Here is a 15,756-nt window from a genome sequence, read left to right on the forward strand (position 1 = left end):
CTCATGGGTTACTGGAAAAACAATGGGTCACAAAAATACTTCTGATGAGGAAATGCATTGCCTACAGAATGCAATAGACTACGGCAAGCTATTTCGAAAGTAAGACATTTTCCCAGGCAAGACATCCCCATCTCTTCCACCTGAGACCTTGCCGGTTCAGCAACCTCCCAACCCCAGCCATGAAGCCTGATCCTTCCAGGAGGCCAGGGAACATAGACAGTTTGGGGAAGGCAATTCCTTCCCTTGCCTACATTACACACTGCCCATGGGTAGGGGCCACTGTTGGTAAAGACAGGGGAGCACTAGGCAGAACCAGCAGGAGATGAATCAGGAATGCCAGAAGCATCTAAGAGTAGTAGCTTGGATTTGCCAGCAGCTTTCTGATTGTTTTTGATCGAAGTTCCATGTAAACTTAAACCCCCACTGCTTTTCACAGGCTAGAGGAGGAACGTTTTGTGGGAGCCTCTTGTTACAATATTCTCAGCATGTTCAGATGTGACTACACGCGTTGAGAACGATTGCTTTAAACTGCCCTGGATAGCATATCAAATGAAATCTGAAGGCCTACAGTAGGAAGCAGCCAGATTGTCAGCCTAGCTATGTCAAGGTGATCAGAGCTTCAGAGACATGGGGAGCAACAGGAGATTTCCACAGCTTTTAAGGTCTGTAATTTCTCACCTTACTCCAAATAGTCCCATAAAAAAAAACCCACACAGAAAGCCAGATTCTCAACTAGCACCAACCCGCAAAAGCCCACTCAGTTCAATGAGCACTATGCCGATGTAAATCAACTGAGAATCAGGCCCACGAGCCATATACTAAAAAGAGCTGTCAAAATGTGCTGCTTTTCCCCGTGTCCCCAGCTGCAGCTCTGGGGTTTGTGTTCTGATGCATGCCAACAGGCTGCAGCTTTGGTGGTCGCCCAGCTGCCTGTTGATGGTGGAGCTTCGGAAACATTTTTGACATGTTACTTTGTAATTTCCCTCTTGAGAAAGTGAGCAGATATTATGAGCTTTTCTTGTGTAAAATTTTTACACAAGGTAAGACAGATTTATTTGGGGTTTGCAGGCCCGTATGCATCCCCAGGGTTCTCCAAGTCAGCATGCTTCAGCCAGTCAGGGGAAGGCAGGAGTGATGCACTGCCTAAGCTTCCCTTCCCTCCTGCTCTGGCCAGCCAGGGGAAGGCTGGGGCTGATTTCCCTGCTTACTTGGGGGACCATGGAGGGTGCATTCACACCTTTGCAGTCCACATTTCCAAACAAAATCACACACACACGCCAGAAATTCCTGCATACGGGCCTGGCTTGAAGGTTGGTGTCCTGAGTGCTGAATCCTGAGAGCTGAGATGGTTCAGTGTCTGTGTTGCTCTGCAGGGGAGTGGTAACTCCAACTCTGTGCCTAGTCTGGGGGAAACCAGAGGATCTGGCATAGTAGGACAAGATAATGGGGATCCCTAGAGAGCAGGAAGGCATGATCAGCACAGCAGGGGACAACCCTCAGGGGACTTCTGTGATTCAACCCCCCACAACCCTTTTCCCCTCTGCCCAGGGCTGGTCCTAACCAATTGGTGGCCCTGGGCCACCATCCGGCTTGCCAGATGTTTTCAGAAACATACCAGACAAAAGAAAAGGGTCAGGGAGTAAGACCAGCTCTGTCGGCGCCCCCTTGAAAATGGCAGCCTCGGGTGAACCCTCGTCTTGCCCACCCTTAAGACTGGCTCTGCCTCTGCCCTCCCTTGCAGCTGGAAGCAGCTCCAATCCCTTCTCTGCTGCACCACCCTGAAAGGCTGTTGCTGTCCACCTTCTTGTGTGAACCCTGGCAGAAACCTGTGTGGAGGGGCTTATGTGAGCCCCCTGGTACTGCCCGGGGAAGATATGGTGCCTGGTATCAGGAGAGGTGAGTCCAGCCTGGGGGCCCAGCCAGGCGTGAAGGGCAGAGAAGGTCAGATAGGGAGGGTCCATTCAGGCAGTCACCTCTCACCCCCCCCACCTTGTAAGAGAGGGGTGTGTGTGTGTGTCCCCACTGTGTAAGAGAGGTGTGTGTGTGAGACCTCTCTGGAGGATAGGGGGGTATGTGTGTGACCTCTATGGGGGTAGGAGTGTGTGTGTGTGACCTCTCTTGGGGGTAGAGGTGTATGTACGTGTGTGTCCTCTCTGGGGGTAGGAGTGTGTGTGTGATCTCTATAGGGGTAGGTGTGTGTGTGTGTGTGTGTGTGTGTGTCCGTCCTCTCTGGGGATAGGGGTGTGTGTGTGACCTCTCTAGGGGTAGGGGTGTATGTGTCCTCTTTGGGGGTAGGGGTGTGTGTGTGATCTCTATAGGGGTAGGTGTGTGTGTGTGTGTGTGTGTATCCGTCCTCTCTGGGGATAGGGGTGTGTGTGTGACCTCTCTAGGGGTAGGGGTGTATGTGTCCTCTTTGGGGGTAGGGGTGTATGTGTGTGTGTGACCTCGCTGTGAGGTAGGTGTGTGTGTGTCCTCTCTGGGGGTAGAGGTATGTGTGTAACCCCATTCCCTGTGAAACCCTAAAGCCCACCCCAAGACTGGGGCCACTTTGGAAGAGGCAGGCGGGCCCATGAGCCCAGGGCTCCGGTGTAACGACAGAAACACTAACTTCTCCATCGCAAAAACGGAGAGTTTCACTTTCTGTCGCTACACCGGCCTAAGGCAGCCACCCGCCGGCGAGCGCCACTCCCCGGACTCAGCGCCCCAGCAGGTGAGGGCGCGGGTGCGGGGACAGCGCCCTTCCTGTGCCAGAAGCCGCCGCCGCAGCAGGCTCCTGCCGGGCCGGGAGGAGGAAGCGCCTCAGTCCGGTGGAAGCGGAGCCCTGGGACGCTTCTGAGCCCGAGGAGGGGGCAGCAGCAGCAGCAGCGCCCGGGAGGGGCCGATCTCGGGGGAGAGCGGCTGGTTCTGCTCCCCACCATGCAGGTAAGAAGGCGACACTGCTCAGCGCCTGTCCAACCCAGGCACCTAAGTGAAGTCTGAACCGATTCTCATTCGCGCTTCAGACGCCGTGTAAACAGCGCGATCCTCTTTGGAACGCGCTCCGCAAACCGAGCCTGCCTTCGCCGCGGGAAACCGACTCAGTCGGGGTCATGGCCATTTCAACGATCTCCCCTGGCATCTGCCCCAGTTGGCTCTGCAAAGTGCTTACAGCCGCCGCTTCGGTTCAAATGACGTGTACTTCTGTGTACTGGGGGGGGGTGTCAAATCAAGAAAGGAGAGATGGGAAGCAACTATTTGACGATGGAGAAATAATTTTCATTGAAACTTGGACTCAGATCTTCTGAAGGGCTCTGCCGATTTCTGTGGAGAGTCACTTTTTTTTTTTTTTTACATCAGCTAAGAGGCTCTTAAGCTTTGACAATTAGAGGTTTTGAAGAAAGAAAGAAATCAGGCATTGATTTTCCTGAGTCCAAACAGGATTCTTGGAATCTCCCGGGAAGGCCGGAGTGAATAGGAAATATAGGCATGTATTTTGTGTCAATTCAGTTCAAGTTTCCTGCCAGATTGGAATGTCTGTAGGCTGAGCAGAGAATCTGTGGAGATGAGCTGCTTGTTGCAAATGGTTCCTGAAGATCAGATAGATATATGAATGCTCATTGTGGTAGGTCTCCAAACAGCTGCGTTAACCCTATGGGGGTGGAACCTTTTTTGGGTCCAGGGCTGCTGACCCACAGAAAAATCAGTCAGGGAGCCCACACAAGTGAGAGGCAAAACAAACAAACCAACAAACCCCACCTCACTGATGTGGCCCCCAACTGAGAAGCAGAAAGACCCTCCCCACATTCCTCATACACACCAGAGCCTAGGGGGTCCCATGCTAGTATATTTTGTGTGCGCCAGCCCCATGCGGGGCTCCCAAATGCTAGGGTGGAGCCTCAAGCCTGGCAGGCTGGATCCTGGCAAGCCGAGGGCCAAATTTGGCCCCCAAGCCTTAGGTTCCCCACCTCTGCCCTATAGACTTCACTCAAGTGAATAACTCTCGTGAACAGTCCCATAGCCCTACTCACAGGCGCTTTGTGGCCTATAGCAATGATTCTCAAACCACGGGACGTGACCCAGTACTGAGTCATAGGGCACTGGGTTGGTTTTGCTCATGAAAGCTCATGAGTCTCTATATTTTGATTAGTGTCTAAGGTGCCACAGGACCACTTGTTCCACATGTGAGGGTTCAGCCTGAGATGCTTTAGGACTCTCTGGAGGGGGCTTGTGCAGGCTAAAGCTAAAAGTGTGGCAAGGAGACATAGGTGCTGGAACTAGAGGTGAGGGAGGGGTGCTGCAGCACCCCCTGGCTCGAAGTGGTTTCCATTATATACAGGATTTACAGCTTGGCACAACAGCTGCCAGCACCCCCTCTAGAGGGGGATGACATGTTTCCTCACCTGGCTTCTCTCACCTGGTGGAGCTGATTACCTGCTCTCCCAATATGGGGCAGGGAAGAGATGGGATAACTTGTCAGTTAAAGGCAAAAATTAGGGGCTGACATTTTACACAGACCATAGCCAATTCAGAGACATAATTGCCACAGTCACCCTAATTCAGCCTCCTTGGCTGCGCACAAGGCCAGCTCTGTGGTCCTTCTCTGGCTGCCTTGTGCTGTTCCAGACACACTTTGCAGCCCTAGAATTAGTTTAACCAACTCTTGAGGATTCCCCTGGGCAAGGACTATACCTGGTGGAGTAGAGCTATGTAGTAGTTCCCCGGATGTATTTTGTCCTAAAATTGGACTTCCAGTGATGTCCAGGGAAAGGATTATAGCAGCCCCTTAGCCAGGCAGCACAAGTTAGAACAACCCGAAGGCTGCCGTGACTTGTGCTGGAGATCCAGGCTGGTGCAGGATAGCAGTGTTCCTTGTAAGCTGGGTGCTTGGGTGGCCCCCAGGAGAGATTCAGGTGCCACCCAACTAATTAGCAGAGCACCCACCGCCTCCTACAGCCAGCAGCATGTGTTTCTAGAGGTGGTGCACATAACAAAATTTATTCAGCCCATGAACGTAAAAAAATTAGAACACTTCAGTATGTGGTGCTTATAGCCACCTTTGTGTTTGCCTTGGTCTTGTGCTAGGCAGAGCTTGGCTGAAATAGGAGGCATTGGGAAGACATTTTTCCTATGAATCAGCCAGTTCCCAAGAGGCTCAGGTGCAGTGTTAGTGAATAGTTTTCAGCAATCTGGGTTTAATTTGTTCATATATTTTTTTATCTGCCAGGTATGGAGTTCTCTTTAATGCCATTGAATATGCATGTGTGCACTGTGACCAAGTTATGGTTGCTGTGGAAACAATAATGAACACTCCCCATAGAGCAATAGGCAGGAAGTAGGTGTTAAATGGAGGAGGGCAAAAAGCAGCGTGGAAAAGAGGATTGTTGGGACCCTGGAGGGGGCATGTTGGAGACAAAGTACAAGGCACCAGCCAGTAGGGTGGTGCCTCTACAACTTAATTCTTCCCACAGTCTTCCCTAGCTGGCTATTCCCAGCTCATCTGTTCTGGCTGGCAGTGCAGCTGGAGTTAGCCCCGGAGGACACATCACATTTTATTTGCTATTTAATGGTTATTTCTAAACTGATTGACATTGGCGGGAAACGGATGCCTGGGGCATTTCCCACTCAGGCTGCCTGAAAGACGGGTTGGAAAACACAGGTCTGCCTGAAGCAGGGAGGAGTGTAAATGACCTGGAGAAGTTCCCTGGTCCAGTCCTGGTAATGTAAAGCTGTTCTCTGCTGCTACCCTTCCCGTTTGGCTCTGGGAAAGCAAGCTGATTGGAGTAGTGCTAGCTGTACGCAGGGCTGTGCCATTACAACCATGTCTACCCTGTGAAGGTCTGGTGAGGAAAGTGCTGCCGACATGCAACAGTCACCAAAACTGAACACCGGTCACACCAGTTTTTCTCCTTCCCACGGTCGACATTTAGTGGCCACATTGCTAGCTCCCTGTCGACAGACAGAGCAAAGCACCGTGGGTAAGCATCCCACAGTGCAGTGTTGTGGGAAGGTGGAGCTGATCCCTGCGTTTCTTGGGATTCCCTCATAGACATAGCCTTAGAATACGTCTCACATAGACAAGGGCCAGAAGAAGGGGATGGGAGAGAACCAGATAGGGTGAGCCTTAGAGAGGCAACAGGCCAGATGCACCAGGGCACTTTCAAATGGTGTGAAGCCACTATCATGCTCCTGTGCCACCCTATTTCTTGTCTGGCAGAACAGAAGAAGCAGAGTGGTGCAGAGCAGCCTGAGGATCAGAGAGGCACAAAGAGGGCTTGAAGCCCCTCTCATACTTCCCTTGTGTGTCTGCATTTTCTAGAAGTTGAAGTGGAGGGTGGGATCATGTCAGCTCTGTTCCCAGCTGGGCCACAGACTACCTGTATGGCCTAACAGAGGGGTGCAGTAGCAATTTCAGAGCTCCACGGGCTCTGTGTCAACACTGTGGGAAGACAGGAGGTGGGGGAGGGAGGGTGGGGCTTTCAAGCCAGTAAACGCTGGGGATGGGCACATATCTGGTTATAGTCAGGTAGTGCCCTCTTGTCTACTCCCCACATACTGGAGCATCAGCTGTGTTACCGGGCACTGGCTCAGTTAAGAAGCTGTGACTGTGGACATGGGGGGCAGACAAGTTCTTCTGGTTCTAGCGCACAGGCTGAAAGCTGCTTATACAAGCAAGTTGTGATGTAAGATTCCAGGCTCCAATCACTCACGGGGAGACCAGGAAGTTAGAGAGCATTGACAAATTAAAAACTGAAAGTCTCATATGGAATAAAAGAAGGAACGTCAATCTTTGTACAGTCAAAACCTCCCTTCTATTCAGCTGAGCTGGGTCACATATCTGATCATTGGCAACTTGAACTGTTTGCACATGGATCCCAGTTGTGAGTGACGGTAGCAGCAGGCAAATCTGCTGGCCCATACTCATTGTGAGAACAGATATTACAGATCTGTAATTAGTCCAGAAGAAGCCACTGGGTCTGAACCTCGTTAATTTGCTGGATGTGTAACAAGCCACCACGGTTTAGCAATTGCTGACAGTAACGGTGAGCAACAGCCTTTGATGGATATGTTTCACTGCTGGGTCTGCACTCCTCGCTGTCAGACTAATGCCTCCTCTCTGACTGGCTCCCTCAGCCCTTTGAGTCTTAGTCTCTGGGTGCTCTTTCAATGCTGATGTTGTGACAAATGAGCCGCTCGGCATACACACGAGATATCAGCAGAAGCCAGGCCAAGCCTTTCATGTCAATGGAGCTGCCCTTGCTCATACCAAGTCTGGATTTGGTCCACACATTTTTGCGGACGCATTCCTCAAAGTATCAATAGTTCAGGAAAAGGCGAAGTTCTTCTCCTTACCATGGTGTGATCATGCTGAGGCTAGTGGGATTGCAATGGTGCATGTGAGAGCAGATTTAGACTCTCAGGCTATGTTTGGACTGGCATGATTTTGCGGAAATACTTTTAACGGAAACATTTTTCCGTTAAACGTATTTCCGCAAAAGAGCGTCTAGATTGGCAAGGATGCTTTTGCCAATCTAGACGCGCTTTTGCGCAAGAAAGCTCCAATGGCCATTTTAGCCATTGGGCTTTCTTGCGCAAAAAATTAAGGTGCCTGTCTGCAATGGCCCTCTTGTGCAAGTATTCTTATCCCTGAGCGGGAGCATGAAAGTGTTTGTGCAAGAAGCACTGATTTTGTACATTACAAAGTCAGTGCTCTTGCACAAATTCAAGCGGCCAGTGTAGACAGCTGCCAAGTCTAGACGCACCCACAGTGTAATAGAGAGTCGTAAGGCCCATCAGAAAGAGTGCAGGGCCTGAGAAATAGGTCTGACCCAAAGTCCCCAGTTCGGAACATTCTGGGGGAAGTTCTGAATCCAGATCAGAATGTAACAAGTAAGTAAGTGGCTTCTAACTTTATATACACTGACCCCAAGCCCTAGATCAGTGGCTCTCAAAGTGTGGTCTGTGCCCATCTTGCAGGTAGGCTGCAGGCTCAGAGCTTGCCCCCTCCAGCTGCGAGGAGCCCCCACTGGCACTCCAGCCCTGCAGCCCCCCATGCGAGGTTGGAGCACCAGCACTGGCTTCCCGCTGTGGGAGAGGGAGCTTCGTGGGCTGGATCTGGCTTGTGGGGGAAGGAAGTGACTCCATGTGCTCCCGCTCTCCCTGGCTAGGGAAGAGCAGTGCAGGAAACCACTTGCCTGGAGGCTTTCACTGCTGCTCCTATTGGCCAGAATCACGGCCAATGGGAGTAGTGAGGAATGGTGTCTGGGAGCAAAGGGAGGCACAGAGCCAGGTAAGTGCCCCTATCCCCCTTGTGTCCAGATCCCACACCCCCCATCTGCTCATGCATGTCTTCCCACTGAGACCTTGCACCCTCCCACGACTCCCTACACCCACCCCGCTCCACCCCTCCCTCTCACCCACACCTCCCCACCCTCAGCCTGCTCCTGTGCCCTACCTCTCCCATCAGACCCCACATCCCACCCCCTCTGGCACCCAGTCCATCATCATGGGTGGTTGGCAAATGGTTTACAGAAAGGTCTGTATTGAGTGGGGTGGGCCATAGGTCAAAAAGTCTGAGACCCACTGCCCTAGATCTAAACCCTGCTGAAACTTGGACCACTGGAAATTCAGATCTGAATTTTGCCATCTGAGCCCCTTTCTAGTTAAGAGCCCCTTGGCCATACTCCTATCAAACGAGCTTTGGTCCACTGCAGCAGTAGTGCGTATGGAGTAAAGAATATCTGTATCACTGAGCTGTAAGACACTGGCTGAACATGCAGCCCGTCTTGGTTAATCTGCTCCTCTTGTATTTCCTGCACACTTCCAGAAGTGACACTGCTTTTGAAGACACTGAATGTAAAACAAATGTACTTTGCATTGGAAGGCATGAATGTGATTGATTGAGTTTACCTCTGAACTGATTCATCCCCTGCTATCCCTAATTAGGGATTTGAATAGTGATGCTTAAATTACTCTGCAGAGGACGCTGAGCAAATACCTGTTTTTCTGCCAAGCATGTTGTTAGTGCTGTCACTTGTCAATACTTCACAGTGCCTTTCAGAGACGGGTCATTGACTCTTAATGCTGAAGCGGTGTAGTCAGCAATCTGCCTGTTCTGCTAGATCCCATTGCTTATTACTTTCACAACTTAAAATAAACAGCAAGGACTGTCTAGCTGCACAGGGTTGTTGACTCAGTGAGAAGAGAGCCTTAACCCTGCCACTGTGCTCAGAAGTTTGTTTGCAGATTTCCTTTTGCACATCACAGATAATACGTACCTCACTTTTTAGCCTTGTGTCTTGCATGCAGACCAGTTCCTCATGTCTTGCTGTGAACAAGCACATGCCCATGGAACTTGACCTGTTTACAGCAGCTGAAAATTTGGCCTGAAGTCTGAGCACCACTCCTATTTTCAAGTGCCTGTAAGTCAAAGGGATGGGTGAAGTTTGCTGAAATAATGAGATGTTAGATGAATCGGATCTACTAGGGGCAAAAGTCTTCTCTCAGACCAGGGTGGCAGTACTCAGCCTGGGCATACTGCTCTCTGTACAGGCCTGATCCAAAGCCCAACGGAGGGCAAGGAGACTCTTTTCAATTCCTCTGAGGGGTTTTGGATCAGGCTGCACATCTCACAGAGAGGTCTACTGTGAATTTCTTCTCGCCGCACCAGCCTGGGGCGGTTGTGGAATCTCCATTACTGGAGATATTTAAGAGCAGGCTGGATAGACATCTATCAGGGATGATCTAGACCAGTGTTTCTTAAATTTCTTCAGATGGAGGAGCACCAAACAATAATTGTTTTTATGAGGAACACCAAGGACTTTTTTTTTTTACGCTCAACAAAAAGAGAGTCCGGGGAAAAGTTATTGAGGGGGGGAAAAAAAGTCAGAGGAAAGTTAATGGGGGGGGGGGGAGGGGGAAGTTGCCTGTCCCTTTAAGGGTGGCCATTTTGAACTCTGTTGGTCTCCATGTCACACCTCCGACTGCCTCGTGGCACACTGGTGTACCACGGAACACAGTTTAAGAAACACTGCTCTAGACGGTACTTGGTCCCGCCCTGAGGGCAGGCGACTGAACCTGATGATCTCTCCAGGTCCCTCCCAGTTCTATAATTCTATGCAGAAGTCCAGCAGATCAGAAAGGAGAATTTTTCCTTTCCTCTTTGGAACAAGTGATCACAGATTTTCTCCAAGGTTGGCCCGGGGCCCTTATCAGAAAGGAGCCACATGAGCCTTAGACTGGGCTTCACTCTGTTCTTTCCTAGAGATTTACAATGATCTTTCCAACTTGACTGAAGACAAATGCCTTTCCTCTGGCTGCACACTCTCTTTCTCCCTTCCAGCTACTAAGAGCAGCAACACTCAAACACTCTTTGCATCCACATTTCCTATGGCCACGGGCAAACCCAGGCTGGGCTCTCTCTCTCCAACCTCACATCTAAGCTGTCTGCCCAGCCTGAAACACTGTCCCAGTGACCATGCTGAGGCTGTACTGGAAAACAAAGGTAGGGCACTAAAAAACACGGATGGTTGCAAGGGTCCACATGCTGTTAGAAGACATCTGGGGCCAGAGCTTCATCAGGTATGCATTGGCATAGTTCATTTGAAGCAAACAGAAAACAGCTGATTCACACCAGCTGAGGAACCAGCTGTTCCTTTCCTCATTTGCCCAGGTTGCCCCAGGAGGGGCTGCATCTCCACACCCCTGCTGGCCTTTTCAACATTATTCAAGAGTTAGTTAATGAGCTGTCATGGTTTTCACTTTCCCTGCTGTGTAGACTCATAAATATCTCAGGACAGAAGAAGCAAGAGCCCTTGGTAGCGTATGCTAATCATCACACTATTACCTAGGAGTGCTTGGAGCTGGTTCTCTTTTCCCTAGAGACAAAGAGGTGCTGAATGCTTGCAGTCTTGAAGGGAGCTGACAAATGTAAAGTCTACAGGACAGAGCACACACAGTGTGAGTGACTGTTTCTACTACTGGTCACTAGCCCCTGAAACTACTCTTCCCCACCCTCCAGAGGCATTAAATATATGAGCATACTTAGCCTCTCTGCAGTGCTCAATGCTTCAGGAAGTTCTGTGCAGCCACGAGCTCCTCTTCCTCATCATTACACCCCTGTGGTGTGGGAAAATAATATTGCAGTTGAGAGAAAATGTGAAGTGACTTCCTCCAGGCCAGCTGCCGGTCAGTGCCAGAGAGCTAGTAATAAGACTCAGAGGGGTAGCCATGTTAGTCTGAATCTACAAAAGCAGCAAGAAGTCCTGTGGTACCTTATAGATTAACTGAAGTGTTGAAGCATAAGCTTTCATGGGCAAAGACCAACTTCGTCAGATGCATCCTTTATCTCCTAATTTGTACTCCGGGCTATATTCCTTCCTCCCCCTGACTACCACATAGGATGTGACCGAATTAAAGCCGAGCCTTTAAGGTCAACTATATCCCCAATCCCACCTGTACAACCTGATTGTCTTCAGATTATGCCCAGTCATTGCTTCCAAGGGCTTTTTTCTGCATATGTTGAAAGTGGCAAGCAACTCTCTTGATACACACACAGGAGGAGAATCCACCTCACTCCTCTCTCTCAGCTGGGCAGGGCTAACAAAGAAGAAACAAATCAGCAGGCATATTGGAAATACACACAGTCAGCTGATCTGCTGGGGAAAACCCTGCCCTCTCTTACCCAACCAGGGTTTGAGGAGAAGTGAGCTTTCTGCAGTGTTTGAAGAGGCTCATGCACAAAGGGCAATCTAAGACCTCTTTGTCTCCCCAAGCACTCTGTAACCACTGCCTGCCTGTAACCCTTGTCCCTCTTTCTCTTCTCCCCCTCAGCCAACAAGAGACTGAACCAAAGACAGAAATATAAATAGCTCCTCCCTTGCCTCTCTGCTTTGTTTCTATATACCGTAGTTTAATTAGATCCCATGTGTTCCAATAGCACCTCTATGCAATCAGCTCCTCACTCTCTCCTGATCTTTTCCCCTCCAGTTCAATCACATGTCTCTGCCAGCTTCTCACACATGCCCTCCTGTACCTTGGCTTATACTTCCTGGGCAGGCCCTGAAATACTTCCCAGCTGGATTTTTTTTCTCTGGAGTTGCAGTTCAGATATATTATTTGTTCTTCCCTTCCTATCTTAAGCTAAAGTATAGTGCTGCTGGGTGATCTTAACCAGCTCCTGCAGTGTCTCATTTTGGGAAGCTGTTAGTGTAAACTCTTTGTGGTGTCTGCAAAGTTCTCAGGATGGAAGACTCTGTCCCTTGGTAAGATGTTATTTCGGTGGTTAAGGGAGAGGGGCCCTCACTAAGCTACAATATGGAATGAAACCCTGGATACCTGCTCTTCCCAAGAGGAACTAGTTCAGTTTCTCATTGAAGAGGTGCCCCTCCCTTACTCACAGCAGAAGGAGGCGGGTCCTCCCCCAGGAGATCTTGGTTACTATGGGGACATTTCCTGTATTCCCACAGTCCTGAGATGATGTCAGTCCATGGAATGCTTCATGTCCCTCCTTTTTTCATTCTCTCCCTCTCCACTAGGATGAAATTATGCTGCCTCTTTGGAGAGATGCTCCCTCAGAACACTTGGAGACCTTGATTCCGGTAAGTTACAGCTTCCCCAGCTGGTGCTGCAGCAGCATTTAAATTCAAGCTGTGGTGTGGGACCTCCCCACAACCCATGTGACCTCAAATTGCAAATCCCACCACAATCTGATTATTTCTCCCTCTCTGCTCCCTTAGTGCTGATAAAGTCCCCCCGGGTGTCCTCTCCAGTCCTGGGAGAGAGCCCCCGTCCTGACATCCTGCTTTGGCTTTGCAGACAAAGTATCCAGTAATCCCAGCAACAATGGGAGCCTCCTCACAAGCCAGTTGGAGTGTGTGTGTGGGGGGGATGTTGCTTCCTCACCTGTTCCCACTGGGAAGGAATCCTTAGGGGCCTGCTAGACTGGCCTGCTGAGATGGAGTCTGGCCTCTGCACCCAGGGAGGCAGCTGTAAGGATCTGCTTTTCAATGCCACTGCTAGCTGATTTCATTGGGCTGTTTTTCTTTGGCCAGAACCAAATGCAGTGGGACTTTGTCCTAGTATGCGACAAACACAAGCCTGGCAGCAAGAAGGATGATAAGAGGAAGGAATTCTTGGAAGAGTTGAAGAACAAAGGCTTTCAGCTCAAGGTGAGATTAACTAGGGGAGGATAGATCACCGGATACATGGGATTCCTGGCTGAGCCACATCACTCAGCCCCCTTCTTGCTGTGAGCTATTGCATCCCAGAACCCAGGAAAGATCTATGGGTATGTCTCCACTGCCACCCTAGTTCGAACTAGGGTGGCTAATGTAGTCATTCGAACTTGCAAATGAAGCCCGGGATTTAAATATCCCCGGCTTTATTTGCATGTTCCTGGGCGCCGTCATTTTTAAATGCCCGGGTAGTTCTAACTACCTGCCCGCGGCTAAAGCTCTTAATTCGAACTACCTAGCCCATGCCACGTGTAGCCACGGGCAGGTAGTTCGAACTACCCGGGCATTTAAAAATGGCGGTGCCCGGGAACATGCAAATAAAGCCGGGGATATTTAAATCCCGGGCTTCATTTGCAAGTTCGAATGACTACATTAGCCACCCTAGTTCGAATGAGGGTGGCTAGTGTAGACATACCCTATGAGATCATCCAGTGCTGGATTGCTCCTGGCACTGGCAGCACGTTCTCCTGGTCTGTGGCCAATCTAGTGGCCAAAGACCCAAGTGGTGGGGCTTCCAACGCTTCCCTCGGGGAGATGTTTCTGCAGATGGACCTCGTCCTGAGGAAACTTGTGAATGTTGAGCCCACTTGTGTGTCTTCTCTCTACCTATTTTCATCCCCTTACTCTAGGCTTAGCTGCTCCTGGGTTGTCTTATGTAATCTTCATAGAGCATGTGCCAGTTCCCAGTGCTACAAGGCAGCTGTGTGGCGGCCCCCATGGAGGGATTTGGGGGATTTGGCTGAGGGAGTGCAAGGGAAATAGCCCGCATGAAAGACTCACAAAAGCTTCCCTTCCCCTCTTGCCCTTGAGCTGGCCAGGTCATGGTTCCTCCCCCAGCCCCGTTCTTTCTTTTAAAACATCAAAGGAAAGCCCATCGTGTTATCACAGTCCCACATCCCGATGGTGCGTGTCACAAAGTGTAATCGGCCTGTTCAGAGCTGCAGACGGGAGGCTCCGCCTAAAATGATTTCCAGCCAGATGTTGTGCAATTTTCTTCTGATCATCTGTCCCCGGCAGCCTAGACCCTCCTCCGCCTGTAAGCTGAGCCACCGGCTGGGTTTATAACGCTACAGGTAGAAAGCCAAAGCTTCAGCTGATCTAAAAGTCCCCACAGTTCCGCTGTGATCTACAGGGCTGCATTGACTTAGCTGAGGATCTAGCCTGTACTTAGGCAGTTCCAGGGCTCCTCGCCATGCAGACCATGGGACACCACCAGAGGCTTCCTTCTTGGAGTGACAATTCAGGGTTCCGTCTCCACAGTTCTAAGGCTCTTGGGTGCTCACTCCCATCAAACATATGTGGGGCTTGGTTCCCTGCATAAGGCAAGACTTTTCTTTTGTGCTTGTTAGTGCGCAGTAAGCTCCTCCATATGAGATGGGCTAGCTTGGCCCCATTCTGGTCGCAGCAGTGGTTGAGGGCATAAGGAAGGCAATTCACAGCTGTATAATAATTTGTTCCTAGCTTTCTCAGCAATCTGTTGCCTTGCTGTTCATTCAAAGCTGAGTTTTTTCCTCCAGGAAATCGTAGTGCGGCCACCTTTTCCAGAGATGAAGACAATTCGGCCTCCTTGATCATTCAGTCCTGGGCTTTCCCTCTTTCCCAACCCTTTCTCACCAGTGGACCCTGTGATCCTGTTCTGGATAGACCCAATTCCTGCAATGCAAAGAGTTACTGATGAGTTGTGACTGCTAATTTTTTATATGATGGACCCAAATTCAGAGGAATGAAAAATACATCACAGACCATGAAATCTGGTCTGTTGTGTGCTTTTACCCTATACTATACAGATTTCACAAGGCAGACCAATGTTTCTCAAATTGGGAGTCCTCACCAATGTGCCCTCTAATCTTTTCCCTTGATGTGCAGAATAAATGTTATGTGCACTGAGGCATGTGCGAATGTGCACCACCAGTAGAAACAAAACTTACCAGTGGGTGCTCTGCTCATCAGCTGGGCAGCATTTGAATCTCTCTTGAGCTGCCACACAATTGCCCAGCTTACAGGGAATTTCTGAGTTGTCTTCTGAGCTAGGTGGCTGGAAAATAACAGCTGTTGGCCGAGAACCCAGCTCTGAAAGCAGCACCCTGCCAGGAGCTGCACTGAAGTAAAGGTAGCAGTACCATAACTTCCCCTACAATCCCCCCTCCACAGCTCCTTTTTAGGTTGGGACCCTACAATTACAACACCATGAAATGAAATTTACAATTTTAAAATTCATATGACTGTGAAATTGACCAAAAGGGACCATGAATTTGGTAGGGCCCTCTTTCTATGGGAGGCCAGAATAAATGATCTAACGGATTCTTCTGGCGTTAACATCTATTTATCCCCAAGACCCAGAGATGACTTTCTTCCCTGAGAGGCAACATCCACCTTTTCCTGGATGTAGTGTCCTTATCTAACCCTGTCAAGTTACCAATATGACAGGTTGGATCACAGAGGTCCTCTTGAGGCTATGATCATACCACTGAGCCCACCTGTCTGCCCTCTGGGGCACCCCACCAAGCTGTCCTGCTGGGCCAGAAGCTCTGATCTCCCCCAACCA

At 50.1% G+C, this 15,756-nt stretch overlaps 1 protein-coding gene and 1 long non-coding RNA gene across 5 annotated transcripts in view; one reads left to right on the top strand and one right to left on the bottom strand.

The window, feature by feature from the left end:
* The first annotated feature begins 2,479 nt into the window (after window positions 1-2,479).
* The window catches only part of ANO9 (anoctamin 9), a 47,708-nt gene continuing 34,431 nt past the window's right edge, over window positions 2,480-15,756 (top strand). Inside the window, exons 1-4 of one of the 4 annotated variants that reach the window (XM_025188941.2) lie at window positions 2,481-2,922; window positions 9,286-9,398; window positions 12,513-12,575; window positions 13,029-13,145. In XM_025188941.2, the coding sequence (XP_025044726.2) occupies window positions 12,522-12,575; window positions 13,029-13,145 (171 nt within the window). In that variant the 5' untranslated portion in view covers window positions 2,481-2,922; window positions 9,286-9,398; window positions 12,513-12,521. Of the gene's footprint in view, window positions 2,923-9,285; window positions 9,399-11,745; window positions 12,240-12,512; window positions 12,576-13,028; window positions 13,146-15,756 lie in introns of those variants that run through there. The other 3 variants (XM_075928343.1, XM_006131649.4, XM_075928342.1) reach the window with 3 other exon arrangements.
* On the bottom strand, window positions 8,419-11,754 carry LOC142829260 (uncharacterized). Its single transcript, XR_012903697.1, has 3 exons — window positions 11,431-11,754; window positions 11,020-11,094; window positions 8,419-9,396 (listed from the first exon to the last, which is right to left on the bottom strand). It is a non-coding gene; the product is annotated as an uncharacterized LOC142829260 (long non-coding RNA).

This window comes from Pelodiscus sinensis, chromosome 4, assembly GCF_049634645.1.
Source record: "Pelodiscus sinensis isolate JC-2024 chromosome 4, ASM4963464v1, whole genome shotgun sequence".
NCBI lineage: Eukaryota > Metazoa > Chordata > Testudines > Trionychidae > Pelodiscus > Pelodiscus sinensis.